The sequence below is a fragment of the Eschrichtius robustus genome, chromosome 14, assembly GCF_028021215.1.
Source record: "Eschrichtius robustus isolate mEscRob2 chromosome 14, mEscRob2.pri, whole genome shotgun sequence".
NCBI lineage: Eukaryota > Metazoa > Chordata > Mammalia > Artiodactyla > Eschrichtiidae > Eschrichtius > Eschrichtius robustus.
In genome coordinates this window covers 81,999,246-82,022,594 of record NC_090837.1, presented here as the reverse complement: position 1 = coordinate 82,022,594, position 23,349 = coordinate 81,999,246, and the positions used below count along the sequence as shown (strand labels likewise).

The following is a 23,349-nucleotide window of genomic DNA, read 5'->3' as shown; positions in this document are numbered from 1 at the left end:
GACAAACCCACAGCCAACATCGTCCTCAATGGTGAAAAACTGAAACCATTTCCACTAAGATCAGGAACAAGACAAGGTTGCCCACTCTCACCACTATTATTCAACATAGTTTTGGAAGTGTTAGCCACAGCAATCAGAGAAGAAAAGAAATAAAAGGAATCCAAATTGGAAAAGAAGAAGTAAAGCTGCCACTGTTTGCAGATGACGTGATACTATACATAGAGAATCCTAAAGATGCTACCAGGAAACTACTAGAGCTAATCAATGAATTTGGTAAAATAGCAGGATACAAAGTTAATGCACAGAAATCTCTTGCACTCCTATACACTAATGATGAAAAATCTGAAAGTGAAATTAAGGAAACACTCCCATTTACCATTGCAACAAAAAGAATAAAATATCTAGGAATAAACCTACCTAAGGAGACAAAAGACCTGTATGCAGAAAATTATAAGACACTGATGAAAGAAATTAAAGATGATAAAATAGATGGAGAGATGTACCATGTTCTTAGATCGGAGGAATCAACATTGTGAAAATGACTCTACTACCCAAAGCAATCTACAGATTCAATGCAATCCCTATCAAACTACCAAGGGCATTTTTCACAGAACTACAAGAAAAAATTTCTCAATTTGTATGGAAACACAAAAGACCCCGAATAGCCAAAGCAATCTTGAGAAAGAAAAATGGAGCTGGAGGAATCAGGCTCCCTGACTTCAGACTATACTACAAAGCTACAGTAATCAAGACAGTATGGTACTGGCACAGAAACAGAAATATAGATCAGTGGAACACTATAGAAAGCCCAGAGATAAACCCACCCACATATGGTCACCTTATCTTTGATAAAGGAGGCAAGAATCTACAGTGGAGAAAAGACAGCCTCTTCAATAAGTGGTGCTGGGAAAACTGGACAGCTACATGTAAAAGTATGAAATTAGAACACTCCCTAACACCATACACAAAAATAAACTCAAAATGGATTAAAGACCTAAATGTAAGGCCAGACACCATGAAACTCTTAGAGGAAAACACTGGCAGAACACTCTATGACATAAATCACAGCAAGATCCTTTTTGACCCACCTCCTAGAGAAATGGAAATAAAAACAAAAATAAACAAATGGGATCTAATGAAACTTAAAAGCTTTTGCACAGCAAAGGAAACCATAAACAAGACGAAAAGACAACCCTCAGAATGGGACAAAATATTTGCAAATGAAGCAACTGACAAAGGATTAATCTCCAAAATTTACAAGCAGCTCATGCAGCTCAATATCAAAGAAACAAACAACCCAATCCAGAAATGGGCAGAAGACCTCAACAGACATTTCTCCAAAGAAGATAGACAGACTGCCAACAGACACATGAAAGAATGTTCAACATCACTAATCATTAGAGAAATGCAAATCAAAACTACAATGAGATATTATCTCACACCCCTTAGAATGGCCATCATCAAAAAATTTACAAACAATAAATGCTGGAGAGGGTGTGGAGAAAAGGGAACCCTCTTGCACTGTTGGTGGGAATGTAAATTGATACAGCCACTATGGAGAAAAGTATGGACGTTCCTTAAAAAACTAAAAATAGAACTACCATATGACCCAGCAATCCCACTACTGGGCATATACCCTGAGAAAACCATAATTCAAAAAGAGTCATGTACCACAATGTTCATTGCAGCTCTATTTACAACAGCCAGGACATGGAAGCAACCTACATGTCCATCAACAGATGAATGGATAAAGAAGATGTGGCACATATATACAATGGAATTATTACTCAGCCATAAAAAGGAACGAAACTGAGTTATTTGTAGTGAGGTGGATGGACCTAGAGTCTGTCATACAGAGTGAAGTAAGTCAGAAAGAGAAAAACAAATACTGTATGCTAACACATATATATGGAATGTAAAAAAAAAAAAAAAAAAACTGGTCATGAAGAACCTAGGGGCAAGATGGGAATAAAGATGCAGACCTACTAGAGAATGGACTTGAGGATACTGGGAGGGGGAAGGGTAAGCTGGGACAAAGTGAGAGAGTGGCATGGACATATATACACTACCAAACGTAAAATAGATAGCTAGGGGGAAGCAGCCGCATAGCACAGGGAGATCAGCTCGGTGCTTTGTGACCACTTAGGGGGGTGGGATAGGGAGGGTGGGAGGGAGGGAGATGCAAGAGGGAAGAGGTATGGGGACATATGTATAACTGATTCACTTTGTTATCAAGCAGAAACTAACACACCGTTGTAAAGCAATTATACTCCAATAAAGATGTTTAAAAAAAAAAGAATTAAAAATAAAAGAAAACATCACTTTGGCAAAGAAGCCTCAATGGAAAGAAACACAAGAATGAATGAATACAATTGATAATGCCTAAGAGAAGCAGAAGGTGGAAAGAAAGAAAATGTTAAGAATCAAGAAGAAATGAAACTTCTTTTCCTTTGTGGGAGGCAAGCTTTTGGTGGGCACACCTAAAAAGAGATTTGGGGTGAGCAGGAAATTGTTTACACAAAGGGGGAACTGAGCAAATAAATACAATGAAAATACTGGGAGAGGTTCTCACAGGTGAAGAAGAGAGTTACAACAAGCCAGAAGGGGAGGCTACAGCCAACACTGTGGTGTTTGGTTGGAATTGGAGGTAATGGTGTTAACCCAAGGTATGTAATATATTTAGGAAGATAGAGAGATACTTAAAGACGTACACGTTTGTGTAAGTGTGTATTCATGTAAACATACATAGTACTACCTAGCTCTGTCTACTGAAAGGGCCCGGATGCAACGTCATCCCAGGAGCAATGAGTGTACACAGCATCCGGATTCAGTTTCTAATTATTATCCTCCATCAAAGGGAATCACTGGTCACAAAGGCATTTAACAAACGTTTATTCTCCTCCTACAGAGACATTCACTCCTTTGTTTTCTTAAGGCCGGGCAGCTTAGCTAAGTCTCGTTAATTTTATTTATTAACAGTTAGACAACAATTAGTGTAATATAAAATTTTTGTCTTAATAACCATTTAGAAGAACCCAAAACTGAACTCATATATACTTCAAAGTATATAATAAATATACAATTAACATATTCATATTTTCTTTTAAAATATTCATTAAACTTTTGGAGCAGAATGTTAAGCAAGTTTAATTGATACTTCAAAGTTCAGGCATATCATAAGAATTTTTCTAAGGCTGAAAACAGTTCACCAGACAAGGCCTGGTACCCTGTACATAACGTCATTTGGCTTGTCTCTGTCTGTACCATACAAGTGCCCTTTTCACAGTGAATCATAAAGTCAATTCAATCAGTACAACTTTTTTTTTAACAGAGTGAATTCTGCAAGCAAAAAACACAGAGTATGTTCTCAGCAGGTTATATTTGACTTGTAAATTCCATTCTCTTGCCTAGTTACACAGAATACAAAGTTACTGACCTTTGCAAATACAGTCCATTCATTTTTTCAGGGTTTTGACTAATTAGACGACAGAGAGAGATATGGAAGGTAAAAGATAAATCATCCTGGTCAATTTTCAATTTCTTCAACCTCATCATTTTTCAATATAAATAGGGTGATTCTGATTGATACAACAATGCCCAAGATGTAACGGGGCCCAATAAAAAATTACACACAGTAGGCCTAAAAAATGAATTCCATGGCTGCAAGGGCTTTCTAGCTTTACTAATAAAATCCCATTGGCCCAAGGCGTCCACCAAGATCTCCTCACCAAGAACCAGTGTCTGGCAAATGCTTTGTGGGAAAACTTGTCAAAAAGATCACCTGATATGCCCAGACATTCTTCTTGACATATTCATTTATGCATTCCTCAAATGCCATGACATGCCAGCTATGATCTCCTAGTTATTTATATCTTACAAGTCCTCTAACTCTTAATCCAGTATACTACTTATTCTGAGTTTAATGAGGGATTAAAAGAAAAGAAGAAGATGACTCTACCTCCAAGGGATTATAACCACTTCCTTTTTTTAAAACAGATATCACAGCCTACTCTTCTCTTCTTCCACTGAAAATAATTTGTTATATTCACCTCCCTCTTTTCATCACTACAGATTATAAGGAAACAATTTCTAACAAGGGTGAACTTTCCAACTCTATTCTCAACACCATGTCCTCTTCCATGGCCCCACCAATCACTCCCTCCACCAACAAAAGTGTTCAGTGAGCTCCCAAAGCATAAACTCTGCTCTTAACCCTGCAGCCACTGAAGCTACTCATCTTTTATTTCTCCAAAAGCAAACTTCTTCCACACACTGTGCCTCCACTTCACCTCATGCTCATTCCTAGCTCGCTGTATCCTGACTTCTGACCCAACTAATTCTACCAAAACAGCTCTTAATGATGACCAATGACTTTACTAATTACTAACTCCATACGCTCTTTTTTATTCCCCAAGTCTTGATGTTATTTCATTGCTCTAATCGACTGTCAACCTTTACTTCCTTTACAAAGATTTGTTTTCAATTATATGTGTAAGCTAGGCCACTGGAGTTACTTGTCCAAGGTCACCAACAGGCAGGAAGTTACAGAGGTGCAATTGGAACACAGATACGCCTGTGACTAGAACTTGGGCTCTAAACAACTCCTCTGAACTGCTTTTCAAAAATGAAGCAAAGGCCATTCCATGGGGGAACTGTACCCACAACCTTGATATTAATAATGCCATCTTCCGATGCAGGGGTCAGCAAACTATGACCCAGGGGCCAAATCCAGCCCATTGCCTGTTTTCGTAAATAAAGTTTTATTGGGAGCCAGTCCATTTACATAGTGTCTATAACTGCTTTAATGCCACTGTAATGGCAGAGTTGAATCATTGTGACAGAAGCAATACGGTCTACAAAGCTTAATTTTCTTACTATCTAACCCTTTACAGAAAAAACTTTGCCAATCTCTGTTCTAACCAAATGTCCTTTAGGTTCATCATTTGCAAATCTGAGGATAACTAAGTCATCTATTTGTAATGAGAATTAAGGAAAACGGCATATCTGGAATAATCTAATGATAGTAGGCACCCCAAAATGTCAGCTGCAGTCTAATTCAGGCACTCCATTACAGTGTTCATTTAGGAAATAAAATCCCATCCCTACTCTACCCCAGCATCGTATCATTCCTTTCTTGGAGGTTGTTTGCTCCCGCCACATGTACCCCATCTCTCAACACTACACAGAAGAGGCAAATGTCTCCTGTTACAATCAACTTCAAAGCCTATGCTATGAGTTGTTTATTTCTGTTAACATCTCCACCATTCTCCCTTTACCCAGGCTTGGATCTTGGAAATCAACCTGTATGTCTCAAATCTTCTCTTGCTCATTTGTGAAGTCCTATTTATTCAACCTACACAACAGCTTACAAGTTATCCCTCGTCTACATTTCCACTGCCTAATCCTTTTCAGTTCCCACACCTCTCACTATATCATCCCAGGAGCCTCACAATTCATTTCCCAAGTCAACATTTATAAAGTGGTCTGCATATAAGTGTCAGACATGGCAAAATCATTCTTAAACAAACAAATATCTCCTTTTAAGACTACGCAATATCGTGTCATTATTCACTGAGTTAAGTCCTCGGCTTTGCACCCGAGTTGATTCCACATGACTCCAATCTACACTTGCAAACTAACTTCACACTACATTTCCTGGGTACTTGCTATGCTCCACATACTATGTTAAGCACTGGAAATAAAAGGGGGAGAAACTCAACTCCTGTCCTCAAGAAGCTCAGCAAACAAACAAAAAAATACCACACACAAAGTGAAGTGTTTTAGGAAAGGTCTGAACAGAAAGGTGTGAGCCCAGAGAGAATGCAAGAACTATTTCTGCCACAGTGGGCAGAAGGGATGAGGGTTGAGGCTGGCTTCACCATTCTCAAAGAGGAGAGACATTAAAGAAGAAAACTGGGGAGGGGAAAAGAAAGACACAAAAATAGGATGTAGGATCTTTACCATTCCTCAACTTTTTTTCTCCAAAGCAGTGCTTTTAATCCAGAGGCAATTTTGCCCCCCATGTCTAAAAACCTTTTTGACTGTCATGCTTAGGGGAGAGGGGGTGCTATTTGCATGCAATGGGTAGAGGAAAAATGCTTCTCTGACATCCTACAATGCAAAGGACAGTCCCCCGCAGCAAAAAATTATCCAGCCCAAAAGGTCAATAGTGCTCGGGTTGAGCAACCCTGGCCTAGAGCCACAAGAAACAGGAGTAAAGGAGGGGGTGGAAGTTGAGATAATTTCAGGATGTTTGAAAATACAGAGATGGCAAGGAAGGAGAATGAGTTACGCCAGGACCAACTTGCCCACCAAAACCAAACGGAGAGAATGCAAAACTGAACAGAGGGCAAAGTACCTAATAAACATCTAGAGTCTCATGAATAGGGAGAGACTTGACTGTCAAGTCAAAACAATCCACTGTGAGGGGAATGAAGAAGAGGTGGGCAAAGAGGCTGAAGCAGAGGCTATCAGCACTTTCTGTTACACATGATCCAATTCAACAAATATTTATTGCACAGCTGCTACGAGATGTCATGGGGAAAACACAGAGATGAGATAAATAAGTCATAATCCCTGTCTGCAAGAAGACTGGATTTCATAGAGTCACAGATGTATAAAACAAACTTACAGTTACCAAGGAGGAAAGGGCGGGGGGGATAAATTGGGAGATTGGGATTGACATATATACACTACTATATATAAAATAGATAACTAATAAGAACCTACTGTATAGCACAGGGAACTCTACTCAATACTCTGTAATGACCTACGTGGGAAAAGAATCTAAAAAACAGTGTATATATGTATAAATGATTCACTTTGCTGTACACTTGAAACTAACACAACATTGTAAATCAACTATACTCCAATAAAAATTAATTTAAAAAAAAAAAGAAGACTGGATTTCAGTAGGGAGAATTAGGTAAGTATATATGTTACTATAATACAAGGAGAAATATAAGATACATGTCATAAGTGGAATACACAGGGTTTTGAGTACACACACCTTCCAAAGATTCGATGCAATAATAAAGGATAATTCTACTTAACACCTTCTTGCTCTTCCAGTGAAAGGAAAAAAAAAAAAAATCACAGGACAGTAAATTATCTTTGCTTGTAAAGCTGTATATGTCTGGCATAATTAACCTAATTAACAATGTAAAATATTTGTTACTTCCAAATAGCCCAGTTGCTAACACTACTCTAACAAGGGAAAACCAGGATACTTTATATAGAGTATTCCCATAGAGGTTTCACTTTCTGTTGAGAGACCCATGAAAAGAAATCAGATCCAATACCCTAGAGTAAGTCCTGTACCACTGAGAGGCTCTTGGTTATGTTTTGGTTACTTTTTTTTTAACTTTGGGAGGGCTTCATTTCTCTTGAGGTTAGAAAGCCATCCAGAGGATGGCTCTTTAAATATTCCCCTCAGAAGAAGACTCTAAGTCAACATGAGAAAATAGTTAGAGAAATCCCTAATGGTCCAGCCAACATACATTTTTCATAAAGTGATTATCCTCCTGCAGCCTCAGCTTCCTAAGCCTTTTCCCCCTTCTATAATTGTTTTCCTTGTAGGCCAGGCAACAATTACCACTGCTACAAGACTGAGGAGGTTCACGAGCAATATATTTTACAATACATAAGTGTACTGTCTCTGATATCTGGTGCTTTTATCACTAATTGCACTATAAAATGTGCTATTAAAACAGGGACAAACAAGATTGTAAAAATCACATAATGGACCATGGCCACTTACAAAAGCCATTCATAAATGTTACTGTACCACTTATTTTTCTTTAATTTTCTAGTTATATAATTATTTTTCCAAATTTTTACTTCTAGGGGACACCAACAAGAAAAAGAATAAATTTGGGAATTACAAAACATACATGCTTGCCCTTGAATGTACTGTTTTATAAGTTTGCTTAATATTAAAATGATATAGAACATCAGACAATGTGCTATGAACACTGAATTCCTAGGGAACATCCACATGACCTCTTCAAAGAAATTATAGGCATGGCAAATGCATTTAAGCCTAATTTCTATTCAAACTTTAGAGCATGGAACAGAAAGCATGAAAAAGAATCACAGAAGGATTTCACAATTCTAATCTACGAAACATACAATATAACAAAGCCAATAAAACATTAATATTTTGGGGAAAGACAGAATGATCAAATATTACTGCCAATTACTGGAGGATATGGGTCAGTGGAGCTGCCTATAGTATTTCCTATGTCATTAGCACTCACTAATTCATGGGCAAATTTTCAAGTTTGTAGATGACCCTTTCAACCTCTTTGTTATTTATTCCACGTCTCATCATTTAAAAAATAGGAATCAGGAATAAGAGGGAATGAAAATAAAGGTATTTGGTTACCCATTCATAATTCTAATGAATTCTAAGATGGAAGAAGGAATTTTAAGTAGTGATTCAGATAAAATACTGGGATCATCTCTAGGATTCATTTATCCATTACCAGAGACAAACTAGTTCTAATAATACCACAGAACACAAATACCACAAACAAAATAGTGACTAGTCTCTACAAAACTAAACACAAGTAGCCAATTAATGAACTGGGGTTGACTGTTCTTCTTTTAGTAGGAAAATCTTCTGTTAACTGAAGAAGTAACTGATGCACTGATTTTAAGTGTCAGTAAGGAAAGTGTGATTGAGCTTTGGTCTTGCAGAAAAATGCCAGCACTTGTGCAACCTCACCATACTTACTCTCACATATTTTCTTAAATCTTTAAATGGCCTAACCTTAATAAAATCAGAACCTACTTTTAAAATAAAAGATAAGCCACAATTAGAAACATCCGAATTATGCCTAAATTGTTACTTTTTTCTCCTGAAGATATTAGCTCGTGCTCAACCTTTCTACAGGAAGACCGTCGGAAAGTCAGAAAGACAGATTATACATAAAACGTTTGCTCTATTTCAGAAACTGAAGTCACTTAAGTCTGTTGGAATCATTTTAAAATAGTTTGAATGGTAAGAACAAGTCACTTTTTCAGACTGCCAAATACGTGAAATACTTAAAAACTGTGCTGGAAAACCTAAATAAAAATCAGAAGCTTATTTTTCACCCGTGTCATCTCCCAAAAATGATTCCCTAAGACGTGCCAAAGCTGCATTATTAAATGAAGTTGAATGGGGACACATGAGCCCACATACAAAACTTACTTTGTCAGATGCCTCAGAAGCCAAGAGGTTAGTTGCAAGAGTTTGTAGCTTATGATGGGCCATGTTTTTAAGAGCAGCAAGACTGCGTCGTGTCATAGCTTGTTTCAAGTTGACTGCTGGGTGGCTAAGTGAGTCGACGGCAGCAGGAGCTGCTTCATCACAAGCATTCAGTATCTCTACTGCTGTGATCCCCATCACACACCGGTCCAGTGCGCCTGGAAGACATATATATTCACAATCATTACACAACTCTGGAAGACTCTAAGTCATTTTTTAGGAAAGGAAAATACATGGACATTTTTTAATGTAGGAATATGTTTTATCAGTGCCTCCCAGAAACATTTGCTTGTATTTCCTTCCTCTAATAATCTTCCGTGTAGCATTACCTTAATCATTTCCTTTTCTGTAAGGCCCTACCACAACTTCCCAATAAACTCAAGTTCAGAGCCAGATTTCAACACTTTCCTCCAGGCTTTTCTACTTTCTTTCCACTTCCAAGATGGTCTCCTTGATCACGCCACACCATTAGTCTATTACAAACAGCAATTTCTATAATTTTACCTTTCTCTAAAACTATATGTCAATCTTGTAGAATCAGTTCAACACTAGTTGAATTCAACTCTCCACCTACTCTGCACCTTACAATGAAGATGGACATGAATGATGAACATGCTGAAAGATCCACTTGAATTTCCTGACCACTGATCTCAGTGGGCCCTTAATAGTGACCACATTTCCATAGACCTTTCATTTTCCTACTCTCCTAGTTCATTATTCCATACTTTCTTTCTCTTCCAATCCCACCATTCCATTTCCTGCCCTCATCTGGATGAAAAGTTTTGTTTCCTATTTCATAGAGAAAGAAGCAATTAAAAAAGAAGTTCCACAAACTCCCACTACCACATCTCCAGTCACATTACTCAATAATTATGAATGAACTATCCAGGCTCCTACCTAACACACCTGTGGCTTACACCCCCATCCCTCTCTTGTCTGCCCAAGGACACCACGTCAACAATTCTCCTCTTTCTCTTCATCAGTTTTCCCTATCTACCAGATCATTCCCATCAGCTTATAAACATGCAATTATTTCACCTGTTTAAAACACACACACACACGAACACACACACACACACACAGTTAACCCAGGTGGGTTAACTAGGTATGTATCCCACTTTTCATAATCATCCTCTAAAGAGCTGCCTATTTTTGCCACCTCCAAATTTTTCTCCTTCCATCTTCCTTTGAACTTACTCAAATCAGATTTTATACCAAATGTGCACAGAACCTACTCTCCACGTTGCTAAATCTAATAGCCAGTTCTCAGTCCTCATTTTACTATCATTTACTGTCAGCAGCTCTCGATCTTCCTCTCCACTCCTTGAAACACATTTTGTCACTTGGCTTCCAGGCAACCATACCCTTTATTTTCTTCTTTTTTCTGGCAGGTCCATTTTAGTCTCCTTTGCTGGTTTTTTACATCACAGAAGCACATCTAAACCCTGGAGTGCCCCAACCATTATCAACCTACATTCCCTTGGTGATATATCCAGTGTCATGACTTGACATATCTTCTATATGCTAAGATTTCCCACATTTGTACCACCTACTCTGACTTCCCTCCCTTGAACTACAGACTCATATATACACGTGACCCTCATATATACAGTTGACTCATATATACAGTTTACCCTTGAATAACACAAGGATTAGGGGTACCAACCTTCCATGCTGTTGAAAATCCACATGTAACTATATAGTCAGCTCGCCATATCCACAGTCATACCTGCAGATTCAACCAACTGCAGATCATGTAGTATTGCGGTATTTACTATTGAAAAAAATACCCAGGCAGTTCAAACCTGTGTTGTTCAAGCATCAACTGTACAATTTACAAATCAACATCTCTACTTGAATATCTAATATTCAACTCCACTTAATATATCAAAAATCGAATTCCTGATATTCCCAAAATCTACTCCTCCCTCTGGCTTCTCAATATCTTAAAATGAATTGCATCCTTCAAGTTTCTCATGATTGAAACCTTGGAGTCATCTTTGGCCCATCTCATTCTTTTATGCTCCTCATCCAACTATCGGCAAATCCTGTTGGTTCTACCTTCAAAATATACTCAGACTTCAACCACTTTTCACCAGCTCCACTGCCATCACTCTAGTCTAATAATCCACCATTGTTTACTGCCTAGGGACAACAGCATACAAGCTAATCTCCCTGCTTCCACCCTAGAACCACCTTTAGGCTATTTTGGAGAAAAGCAGGAAAATATAATCTATAATGAGGGGAAAAATAAAATCAATAAAAACCACTGAAACAGATTTTTTTTTTTAAATTAGCAGACAAAACCATTAAAAGTTATTATAATTGTACTCCAGATGTTCAAAAAGTTTGAATAGAGAGACATGGACGATATCCAGAATCAAACTTGTAGTTTTCAAAGATGAAAACTACAATGTCTGAGATGAAAAATACACTCAATGGGAACAAAAGCATATTAGACATTGTAGAAGAAAAGCTCAGTAAACTTGAAAACATAGACTAGAAATTATAAAATGAGACGCAGAAAAAATAACATTAAAAATGAAAAAATAATCCTAGAGTTGTGGGCAATTTCAAGTAGCCTAATAGGCATATAACTGGAGTCTCCAAAGAGAGAAAAGAGGGGGGATATCAAACATCAAAAACATATTTGAATAAATAAGAGCCAAAAGCTTCCAAATTTGTTGAGAACTATACACTCACAGATCCAAGAAGTACAACAAACCCTAAGCACAAGAAATATGCAGAAAACTATAACTAAACGGCTCAAAACTAATAATAAAGAGAAAAACTTTTAAAAGTCAGAAAAAAACAGACACAGCATATATAGAGGAACAAAGATAAGGATGACAGCAGATCTTTTTACTGGGAATAATACAAGCAAGAAGATAGTGGAATACTGAAAGGAAAAAACAAAAAACTGTCCACCTAGAATTCTATACCCAGAAAAAAAAATCTTCAAAATGATGGTGAAATAAAAAAGTTTTTCAGATAGAGAAGCTGAAAGAATCACCCATAGACATGCACTACAAGAAATATTAAATATTAGGCAAAAGGGAAATCATTCCAGATGGAAATCTGGATCTACACAAAGCGATGAAGAGCAGCAGAAATGGTAACTACAGGGGAAAATATGTAAAATTTTGTTTCTATATTCAAATTTCCTTAAAAGATAATATACTGTTTAAACAAATAAGCAAATAGAAAGAAATAATGTTCCAAATGAATGAAAACCATGAGCAACAATATGGGTGGTACAAAAGACAAGAAGTGGTAGACAGTGACCCAATTATTCTTGATTAGAACTATTCTTCACACAGAGTAACATGTCTGTGTAAAAGAACAGTAAGAGATAAGACAAAGGTAGGAGTGTACCACACTGTGGAGGGCCTTTTCTTAAAGGCTACGTGAACTAAAATTACTTATGTTTTTTTCATTAAGACAGTGGCATGAACCAAGTGTGGTTGTTATTGTTTTACTTCCTATGATTAATTTGCCAAGAGAGTACAGGATGGATTAGAAGGTAGAAATAGAGGACAGAGAAACCAATAAAGATAGCCTAGGTGTGAAAAAATATAGCCCGATATAAGAATAGTACACTGGAAAGAAAAAAGGGAAGGGAGGAGTACCTAATGGGAAGGACTCAGTAATTCCTCTGCACAGAGGACTTATGAGGAGGAAAGTAGAAAAGACAGTCATATTTCCACTCTAACAACCTCTTCCTTCAAAATTTCAAAGTGAATCCAAAGGGAAAAAGAAACTTTGATTATACTTAGTTTTACTGAGATTTTAGAAAAGTACCAATTTTTTCTTAACCATTTCATCCTTTGTGTCTTTGCCTATCCTATCTTATGGTATTTTTGTAATAGAATGAAAAACAAAAACATAGAAGATATAGAAAAGTTGATGATGTAATGCCATATGCTGTGAAACAGAAACATAAAATCAAATCTCTACTGTATTAAACCCTGAAGGCAAAAGGTCAAATATGTGAAGAAAATACTTGCTACTAAACCCTTTACTAATAAAAAAAAGACTAGACTGAAGTACCACCTCCTGATTCTCTTTGGTTATTTTAGTAACAAGACAAAACCATCAATATAAATAAATCAAAATTAATTTTTTTTGATATCCATGCTTTATATATGTTGCTTTATACATGTTGTGCCAGTAGACAAATATACATTAGTTCATATTCTCTGTTATATTTTATTGGATAACTAAGTTTTAAAAAATGATGCAAACATGTATTTCATGAAGTTATTGCAAAAACACTAATATTTCAGAAAACTTGGAGGGACAAAAAATAAATGAAAAGAAAAAAGATAACAGAACAAAGTATATCGGTAAGACTTCATACACTAATTTCTAATACTATTTGGCGATCACTACTGGTGTTTGCATTTGTACAAGAACACCTAATAACTGTCCCTCTAGGAATAGGTATATGATGAATCACTTTTATTATGTAGCAAAGATGATAAAAATGTGCAGATAAGAATGGTGTTAAGGCTTGGAAATAGTCATATAAGAAGAACGTCTTGTAGCACCAGTCATTACTTTAAAGCATGCCACTGTTTCCCAAATAGACAGGATTTTGACCTTGTCATAGGCCTGTGAGAACACCACTGCATGCTTACTGGGAACATCAAATGTGAAGAATGGAGAGTTGATCCCTACAGAACATAACTCCATGGAGAAGCAGCCACTATCTAGGTCAGTTGACCCACCTTTAATAAGTTCCTAAATAGGAGTCAAGAGGTCCAGCCAGCCAAATCTTGTTGCTAGTTGTTTGACTAATTTTCTAACTACCCAGAGACGTGAAAGAAGAAAAATTTCCACGGCCTCTACAACACTATTTAGCGCTATTGCATATAATTAAGATGATACAGTAAAAGAATAAAAGACTCTGGACCTTTACCTCTGTAATTAAGTTTTATATTACTAGCTTCAACTTCATGTTAGGAAATAAACACTGAAAATAAAAACTACCCATTTGAAGGGAAAAACAACTAAAAGAAAATGCTGCATAAAAGCATAAAGTCAAGACATTTTTAAGTGTTTTTAAGCTAGAAATATCAGTATAATTCAAAATGGCAAACAGAAAACTGCACAAAATGCATATGTAATTTTAATGTAATATGGCTTCACTTGTAAAAATACATTCCCAAAACACTAAATAGAGGGGTAAAGTATCTTCTCAGAACTTAAATACATTTCATACATCAAACCTTGGCCAAATCTGATTTATTTCGCTTCATTTTTTATTTATTTAATAAATAAATAAATTTAATAAATAAATAATGTCAATACGTTCAGAATGTGCCTTACTGGCTCCTCAGGGACCTTTATATCACTAGCTAAAGCCTGAACAGCAAGAAGGAAAAAGAGTGTACACCTCCTATTATGGTTGAAGTCCAAAATTTATTCTGCTTCTCTATCTTTATCTTGATTTAAGAATGCCATTACTGACTGATCATTTTCCAAAATCCTCCTGAAGGTCAGAAGATAATTGTTAAATTGTAATATTATGTATTGGGCTTAATTATACTAAACTGGTTATAAAAATAACATCCTCCAGTACACATACAGTCAGGAGCTATTTGTCATTTCCTACCAGGGAAACTACTGAAAAAGTAACTTTGTCTTCCAGTAAGGTCTCATTTGTAAAGAATTTCATATTCTTTGTAGATGCATTTAAAGTATCTGAAGTAGTCAAGTATCACATATTTAAGCATCTAAGAAATTCAGGAAAATGATACTCTTCCTTTATCATATTAATTTAATGTTTAAGTCCTACACATGTTTACCATACTCTTGTATTTATAATATATCAATTGTTAATTTAATATGTATAGTATTTTAAAATAGTGTTTTATAACTATCTTCACTATAACTGACTTTCTTTAATACTAATTCTCATAGAAAATATTTCTTTGTAGGTAAGGTCATATCCCCAAGCTCAATAAAGTAACAAGTTAAGCATATTTGTTAAATAACAATAATAGGAAATATACACATATGCAAGTATACACACAAACTTAAAGTATGCAAACATACATGGATACACATTTACATTACATCTACTATACACAAGGTAAATATTCTCTCATTTTATTCTCCCAGAAACACTATAAAACGGGAACTATTATTATCTTTATTTTACAGATGAGTAAATTGAGAGACTTGCCATAGATCACTGTGCTATCAAATGGTTGATCTTAAAGATTTTTTTCTTTTTTGATGTGGACCATTTTTAAAGTCTTTACTGAATTTGTCACAATACCGCTTCTGCTTTATGTTTTGGTTCCTCAGCCACGAGGCATGTGGGATCCCAGCTCCCCGACCAGGGATGGAACCCACACTCCCTGCATTGGAAGGTGAAGTCTTAACCACTGGACCACCAGGGAAGGCCCTCAAATGGTTGATCTTAAATTCAAACCAAGGAGTCTGACTCCAGAGCCCAAGACAAACTCTGTATATAGTTGATCTTGAACAACACAGGTTTGACCTGCGTGGGTCCACATACACACAGATTTTTTTCAACAGTAAATACTACAGTACCACAAAATCCACGGTCATTTGAATCCAAGGATGGGAAATGTCGGATATGGAGGAAACATGGGAATGGAGGGCCGCCTTTAAGTTATACACGGTTTTTCAACTATGCAGAAGGTGAGTGCTCTAACCCTCACATTGTTCAAGGGTCAACTGTATTTAGTTTGTAGGGTGGACCAGACCAGCAAACATGAAACAGTGCTGCTCAGCAGACAGGATAAAACAAAAAGGAACACAAAAGTGAGATACAAAATTATATATGTAATATGACAGCAATTCTGTTTTTAAAAATGCACAGAAATGAGACTAAAGAGAAATATGCCAAAATTCACCACTGAGTAATGGGATTTGAGTTCATCTTTCTTTTCTAACACTTTTGTGCTTTCAAAATTTGACAAAAAAGTAAGAAACTCTTTTACAATCAGACGAGAAAAAGAAATGTTAAACACAAAAGCAGAGAAGTTTGACACTCTTCAAGAATGCTTCCTCTTGTCAAAATAGCCTATGTAGTACCAGATAAAACCAGGACTATAAATGAAAGATAGCTGAAGATTATGGCTACTTGCTCCAAAAAGACCTAGGAACACTCCCTCCTGCACCACAGCACAAGCAAAAAAATATATATAGTCCGATTTCAAAAAGGACTATTTAAAAACAAAAATGAAAAAAGCTTCATGAAGAAAAAAGTAGTAGAAATATTATATAGCACAATTAGGAATGTAAAAAAAGGTTTTACTCACTGATAGATGATGACTCAGGATAGTAAAACTAGAATAAGCTGTGTTTTTAAAAGCCCAAACTAATAAACATTTAGTTACATACTTTAAAATTTCCCAGGGAAAACCATAAGATTCTGCATATAAGTCTTATATATCATGGTCTATACTTTTAAGCTAAACATTACTTGTTCTGTATTATGCCATACATAAAATTTCTGAACCTTGAAATTTTAAACGTTCTCTCTAGAACTTAAAACTTTCATTTCAATTACCTCCTTCTATTAACAGCCCTGTATGGTTTTTCTGCTCTTCAAATAGAAGAGAATTTTATCTTTTTCCACTGTTTCTGAACTTGAGACAAAAATAGTTCCTTGATCTTACAATTTGCCTCATGAATTATATAGAAATCACTTACTTGTCTGGTGTTTGCATGCCTGTCCTAATCTGTATACTGTCATCAACCACATTCCACTAAGATCAGTGAACTACTCTACAAGTATTCCAGATAGTACAACAAATAAGAGGACATCTAAATATTTCTTTGTTAATAATGATAAGCACACTTATAAAAAGCAGTGGTGAGAAATAAAAGTAGCAAACTTTTGATATCTCAGGGGTTTTTTCCTCATATAAAAGATTTTTCATTTAGGAAGTCAAATATACTCATTTAATTTTCTAGTCTCTCTCAACATTTTTCTTACCGGTATCCATTTGCCAGACATACACGGAGCCGTCTGAACATCCCACTACTAGGTAATCGTCAGAAGGCCTCCACTTGATTACTTGAATGGGGAAAAGATGACGGGATGCCAGCATAATGCATTTTTTCTCTCGCAAACTTAGGAGTCCTACTGAGTGGTCACTGGCTACAGAGCAGATGCAGTGCTGCACTCTTGCCTGAAAAGAAGAATAAATCTTAATTACACTTAGATTAAATTCAGAAGAAAATGGATCTTGTCCTCAATTAAATCAAAATTAATTATACATTCACTGCTGCTGAACACACTAACCACGACATTAGGATGTGTTGACAATTTTCTTCTTTTATATTATACATAAAACGCCTAGTTCAATCATCACAACACTTTGAAAAATACTAAATTAACACTAGATTAAAGAAGAGAAAGACGTCTAGGAAAATCTGCTGTTCAAATTTGAAGATGACCTTACTAAAATAATTGCTATATATGAACAGGCAAAGCTGGAAAAAAATTGACCTGTTATTATGTGTTCCCTTTCCACTGGCTGAACTTCCCTTTGCTAGTAGCTAGAGCTGCTTTCTTCAGTGCTTCTTTCTGTTTGTGACTCTATCATTTAGACCTGTGCTCTTCCCTGCTCCTTTGCTCAAAAACAATACCCTCAAGGTCCCTCTGCCACAATCATTTCTTAAGAGCCACCAATAGTTTGTATTACCTGTAGGTGTGTTTCACAGCTTCTGTCTATAATGCCAGCAGGCACACCACCTCAACTAACATACAAGAGCCCATTAAACATCCTGCTCTGTATTTCCTGCTCATCTCTAGTTTGCGCCCTTCCATTCCTTTTTAGAACAAGATGGAATATAATAGAAATAATCAAAGATGGTAAAGATTTTCACTAGCATCAGAGAACTGAATCCATAACCTAGAAAATTAAAAATTCACGTCTTTATATATTTGGAAGACAATTTACAAGCAACTTAAAACTTTGTAGTGATTTATTAGATTATGCTTCCGGTTCACACTGAGGTGAAACCATATGAAAACAGCCATCTGAAACTCCTTGTTGTGTATATTGTGGCTATTTACTGAGGATGAGGCCCACGGCACCACATACATATTATCCCTTCTGTGGGATCCAGAGGAGAAACTTCTCAAACGTCACCCAGCTGGGCTTTGCCTAAGCAGACGTTTTTTAGCTAAAGAACGATATCTCTCCCTGATTGGTCCATCTCAATGGGAAATGTTGACAGGTATCAAATCAAAAAGAGTGGGGCGGGGTGGGGGGGCGGGTGTGTGTGACCACATGTGCATGGGAAACACGTTAGTTCTTTTTATCCACAGAACTTCTAAGAAACTTTAACATGCTAACATGAATATAATTTCATTTGACCATCATAATCTTTTTTTTTTGTAACATCTTTATTGGCATATAATTGCTTTACAATGGTGTGTTAGTTGCTGCTGTATAACAAAGTGTATCAGCTACATATACATATACATATATCCCCATATCTCCTCCCTCTTGCAACTCCCTCCCACCCTCCCTATCCCACCCTTCTAGGTGGTCACAAAGCACCGAGCTGATCTCCCTGTGCTATGCGGCTGCTTCCCACTAGCTATCTATTTTACACTTGGTAGTGTATAAATGTCGATGCTACTCTCTCACTTCATCCCAGCTTACCCTTCCCCCTCTCCGTGTCCTCAAGTCCATTCTCTACATCTGCGTCTTTATTCCTGTCTAGGGGCAGGACAGGAATAAAGACCATCATAATCTTATGAGACGTAGTTTTTGAGGAACAGACTTTGGGGAAAGCTGCTACAATGGATTCCTTCAATGTTTTGGATACGAAGAAACTTAGGACTGAATTTTCTATCCATGACAGTGGGGTGTGTGGGCATACATTTCTGAATGTGGACTCTAGGTGGTCTCGTCTACTTTTTCTTTCATTTTCTCTTCACCATGATTTAGCTTTATTTTTATCTAACTGAATAATGTTTATTTTTGTAAACAACCTAAAATCAATTTTTGAATGAAGCAGAGCATTAATTTTAAAAAAGAGAGTCAGATTTAACTATTTACTTTGTTCTTAAATTCAGATGTTTTAATCTTTGGTTCTGTTAGCTTTACTTGTACTTTTTCTTTCATAATGATTTAAAAACTATAATCAGCATAGTAGGTATTTATTAATTTTAAAAGTTAAGAAAACTAAGTTCAGGAAGATCATGTTATAAACTTTTACTGAAACAACATATAGAATTTTCTTAAGCATTTGTTAAGCTTATTTATTTCATGCTCCTTGATAAGCATTCAATGGAAACATAAAACATGATTTCTTTCTTTAAAAAGACATTAAGGACTCGGCCACGAAGCACATGAAAAGATGCTCAACATCACTAATTATTAGAGAAATGCAAATCAAAACTACAATGAGGTATCACCTCACTCCTGTTAGAATGGGCATCATCAGAAAATCTACAAACAACAAATGCTGGAGAGGGTGTGGAGAAAAGGGAACCCTCTTGCACTGTTGGTGGGAATGTCAATTGATACAGCCACTATGGAGAACAATATGGAGGTTCCTTAAAAAACTAAAAATAGAATTACCATATGACCCAGCAATCCCACTACTGGGCATATACCCAGAGAAAACCGTAATTCAAAAAGACACATGCACCCGAATGTTCATTGCAGCACTATTTACAATAGCCAGGTCATGGAAGCAACCTAAATGCCCATCAACAGACGAATGGATAAAGAAGATGTGGTACATATATACAATGGAATATTACTCAGCCATAAAAAGGAACGAAATTGAGTCATTTGTTGAGAAGTGGATGGATCTAGAGACTGTCATACAGAGTGAAGTAAGTCAGAAAGAGAAAAACAAATATCGTATATTAATGCATGTATGTGGAACCTAGAAAAATGGTACCAATGAGCCGGTTTGCAGGGCAGAAGTTGAGACACAGATGTAGAGAATGGACATATGGACACCAAGGGGGGAAAACTGCGGTGGGGTGGGGATGGTGGTGTGCTGAATTGGGCGATTGGGATTGACATGTATACACTGTGTATAAAATTGATGCCTAATAAGAACCTGCAGTATAAAAAAACAAACAAACAAAACAACTAATACTAAACTTTCATTGGGTTATTTGTATGGAAATATGTTAATATAAATGTTTCAGACATTACATGAAATTTCTAAAAATCTTATATTTGTAGTTGTATTGAAATATGTATGGAAATATGTTAATATAAATGTTTCAGACATTACATGAAAAAAAAAAAAGAAAGAAATAGAAAATTAAAAAAAAAAAGAGTGGATATATGTATATGTGTAATAGATTCACTTTGCTGTACACCTGAAACTAACACAACATTGTAAATCAACTGTACTCCAATAAAAATGTTAAAAATAGATGACTCAGGACATTGGTAAAAAAAAAATAAGTGTTTTTACCAATATATATCATATATATAATATATGAAGGATACATACAGTGTAGCCAGTTTAAATCTCTATCAGTCATGCAGCCCCGTCCAAAACACACACACACGCGCGCGCACACACACACACACACAAAAAGGCATCTCCTTTTGGGTGACGCCTTTGGCTGTTGGGCTGAACATCACTCCCATCGAGAACTGCATTTTCACTGAGTTTGCCCATTTTTCTCCTGGGTTGTTGGTCTTTGTTGATTCACAGCAGAGGTTTGTATATTAAGGATATTAATTGTGTGTCCCAATGGTTACACGTACGTAATTTGTTGTAAACTTTTCAGTGGTCAGATCTCTGAATGTTTTTTATTGATGGTTTCTGGCATTTAGAGCAGATTTGGACAGGATTCCCTCATCCCAAGACTAAAGAGAAACTTATCTGAAATTTCTTCTGGGACTTTATGGATCTACGAATGACCCAAGGATGTCTTTTTCTTTTTCTTTTTTTTTTTAAATAAATTTATTTATTTAAAAAAAAAAAAAGACATTAAGGACTGAGGCGTAGCTGACTATGGCATGCAAAACTTTGCTTTGTAATTAAGCAATAAGTCAAAATAAAGTGGCAAACTACAAAAATATCATTTAAATATAGGCAATGTTAGAATAAAACATGGCAGAAATATAACATGATGCCTTTATTTTCAGTTATTATACTTCACACCACATAAAATATTCTTGAGTGGGCTTCCCTGGTGGCGCAGTGGTTAAGAATCCGCCTGCCAGGGACTTCCCTGGTGGCGCAGTGGTTAAGAATCTGCCTGCCAATGCAGGGACACGGGTTCGAGCCCTGGTCCGGGAAGATCCCACATGCCACGGAGCAGCTAAGCCCGTGTGCCACAACTACTGAGCCTGCACTCTAGAGCCCATGAGCCACAACTACTGAGCCCACGAGCCACAACTACTGAAGCCCACGTGCCTAGAGCCCATGCTGCACAACAAGAGAAGCCACCACAGTGAGAAGCCCGCGCACCGCAACCAAGAGTAGCCCCCGCTCACCACAACCAAGAGTAGCCCCCGCTCACCACAACTAGAGAAAGCCTGCGCACAGCAATGAAGACCCAATACAGCCAAAAATAAATTAAAAAAAAAAAAGAATCCGCCTGCCAATGCAGGGGAAACAGGTTCAAGCCCTGGTCCGGGAAGATCCCACATGCCACAGAGCAACTAAGCCCATGCCACGTGCCACAACTACTGAGGCTGCACTCTAGAGCCTGAGAGCCACAACTACTGAGTCCACGTGCCACAACTACTGAAGCCCACGAGTCACAACTACTGAAGCCCATGCGCCTAGAGCCCATGCTCCACAACAAGAGAAGCCACTGCAATGAGAAGCCTGCACACCTCTACAAAGAGTAGTCCCCGCTCGCTGCAACTAGAGAAAGCCCGCGCACAGCAACAAAGACCCAACACAGCCAAAAATACATAAATAAAATAAATAAATTTTAAAATACATAAATAAATAAAAATATTTTTGAGTTTCACCAGATGTATATTGCTAAGCAAAGATAATGAACAGTTTAATACAATGGAGGCTTTGCGTTTCTACAGATAATCATTAATACTGACTTTGTATTTATCAAATATATCCATCATTCAATTTACAAAAAAGGATGATTGCTACATTAATGGTTAATTATTTTCTATTTTCCAACACCAGTCTGCCAAAAAATGCTCATTTTATTTTTCTCATCAGAGAAAATAAATCTAACAGTAATCTTTTTCTCTGTGTATGAGTCACTAAAAAGAATGAGTCCTAAACGGCATTCCTTTTCATCTATTCACATCCTTTAATCAGGCACTGATCTGCCACAGTGCTCACACCTGTCACTACCTTTGATTCTGCTACTATGATTCACAAGCTCTCTGAAATCTTTAAAATGAGCTAATCCTTAATTAATGCCGTAGACCTAACTAGCCGACTTGCCAGTCCCCAAGTTGACAATCATTTCATTAATGTTCACATAATTCTTGTCATTCCTTTTCATAGAGAAAACGAGGCATGAGTCAGGGTGAAGTTTGTTTGTTTTTAAAAGGTGATTTTTTACCAATCTTCTTTACTATGTTTGGTGTAATTATTTTCTGCTGGAAGATCTCAACCAGCAGAGATATGAGTGACAACAAAACTACTGAGAAGCACTGACCCACGCATTCTCTCTCTGCCAAATATCTCCTACTGCAGTTTATAACCTACCAGAGAGAGGACTGCAGACTTAAGCAAACAAAAAAGGCTTCCCTATTCCCACGAGGAACTTGACCTCCGGCATCAACTCCTCCTAAGTTTCACCGTCAGAACTTTCACCCTTGCCATTTATATGCAGGTGGATAATTTTTTAAAATTCAAGAAAATGCAATCCATCCTCATAAAAAGATTTAAAAGCTCTACTTCATGTTATCACTCTTATGAGTAAAAACAAAGAACATACAAAGCTAATATTAAATAATATTATAGGGTGTATTTTAAAAAGTAGATTATGGGATGTAATTTTCTGAAGGAAAAAATGAATTCCAAAAATTCTAGCTTTTCAGTCCCACATGATGCGTTCTCTTCTAACACATATATTTACATCAATATCTTTTAAAGAATAGCTCTGTTCTTCATTCGTATAGTGCAATAAT

At 36.6% G+C, this 23,349-nt stretch overlaps 1 protein-coding gene across 3 annotated transcripts in view; it reads right to left on the bottom strand.

Annotated features, from left to right (window-relative positions):
• The window catches only part of WDR7 (WD repeat domain 7), a 364,708-nt gene that overhangs the window by 281,089 nt on the left and 60,270 nt on the right, over window positions 1–23,349 (bottom strand). For all 3 annotated transcript variants that reach the window (XM_068562633.1, XM_068562635.1, XM_068562634.1), the window contains 2 exons: window positions 17,232–17,427; window positions 9,197–9,411 (listed from right to left, as the gene is read on the bottom strand). In XM_068562633.1, the coding sequence (XP_068418734.1) occupies window positions 9,197–9,411; window positions 17,232–17,427 (411 nt within the window). The remainder of the gene's footprint in view (window positions 1–9,196; window positions 9,412–17,231; window positions 17,428–23,349) is intronic.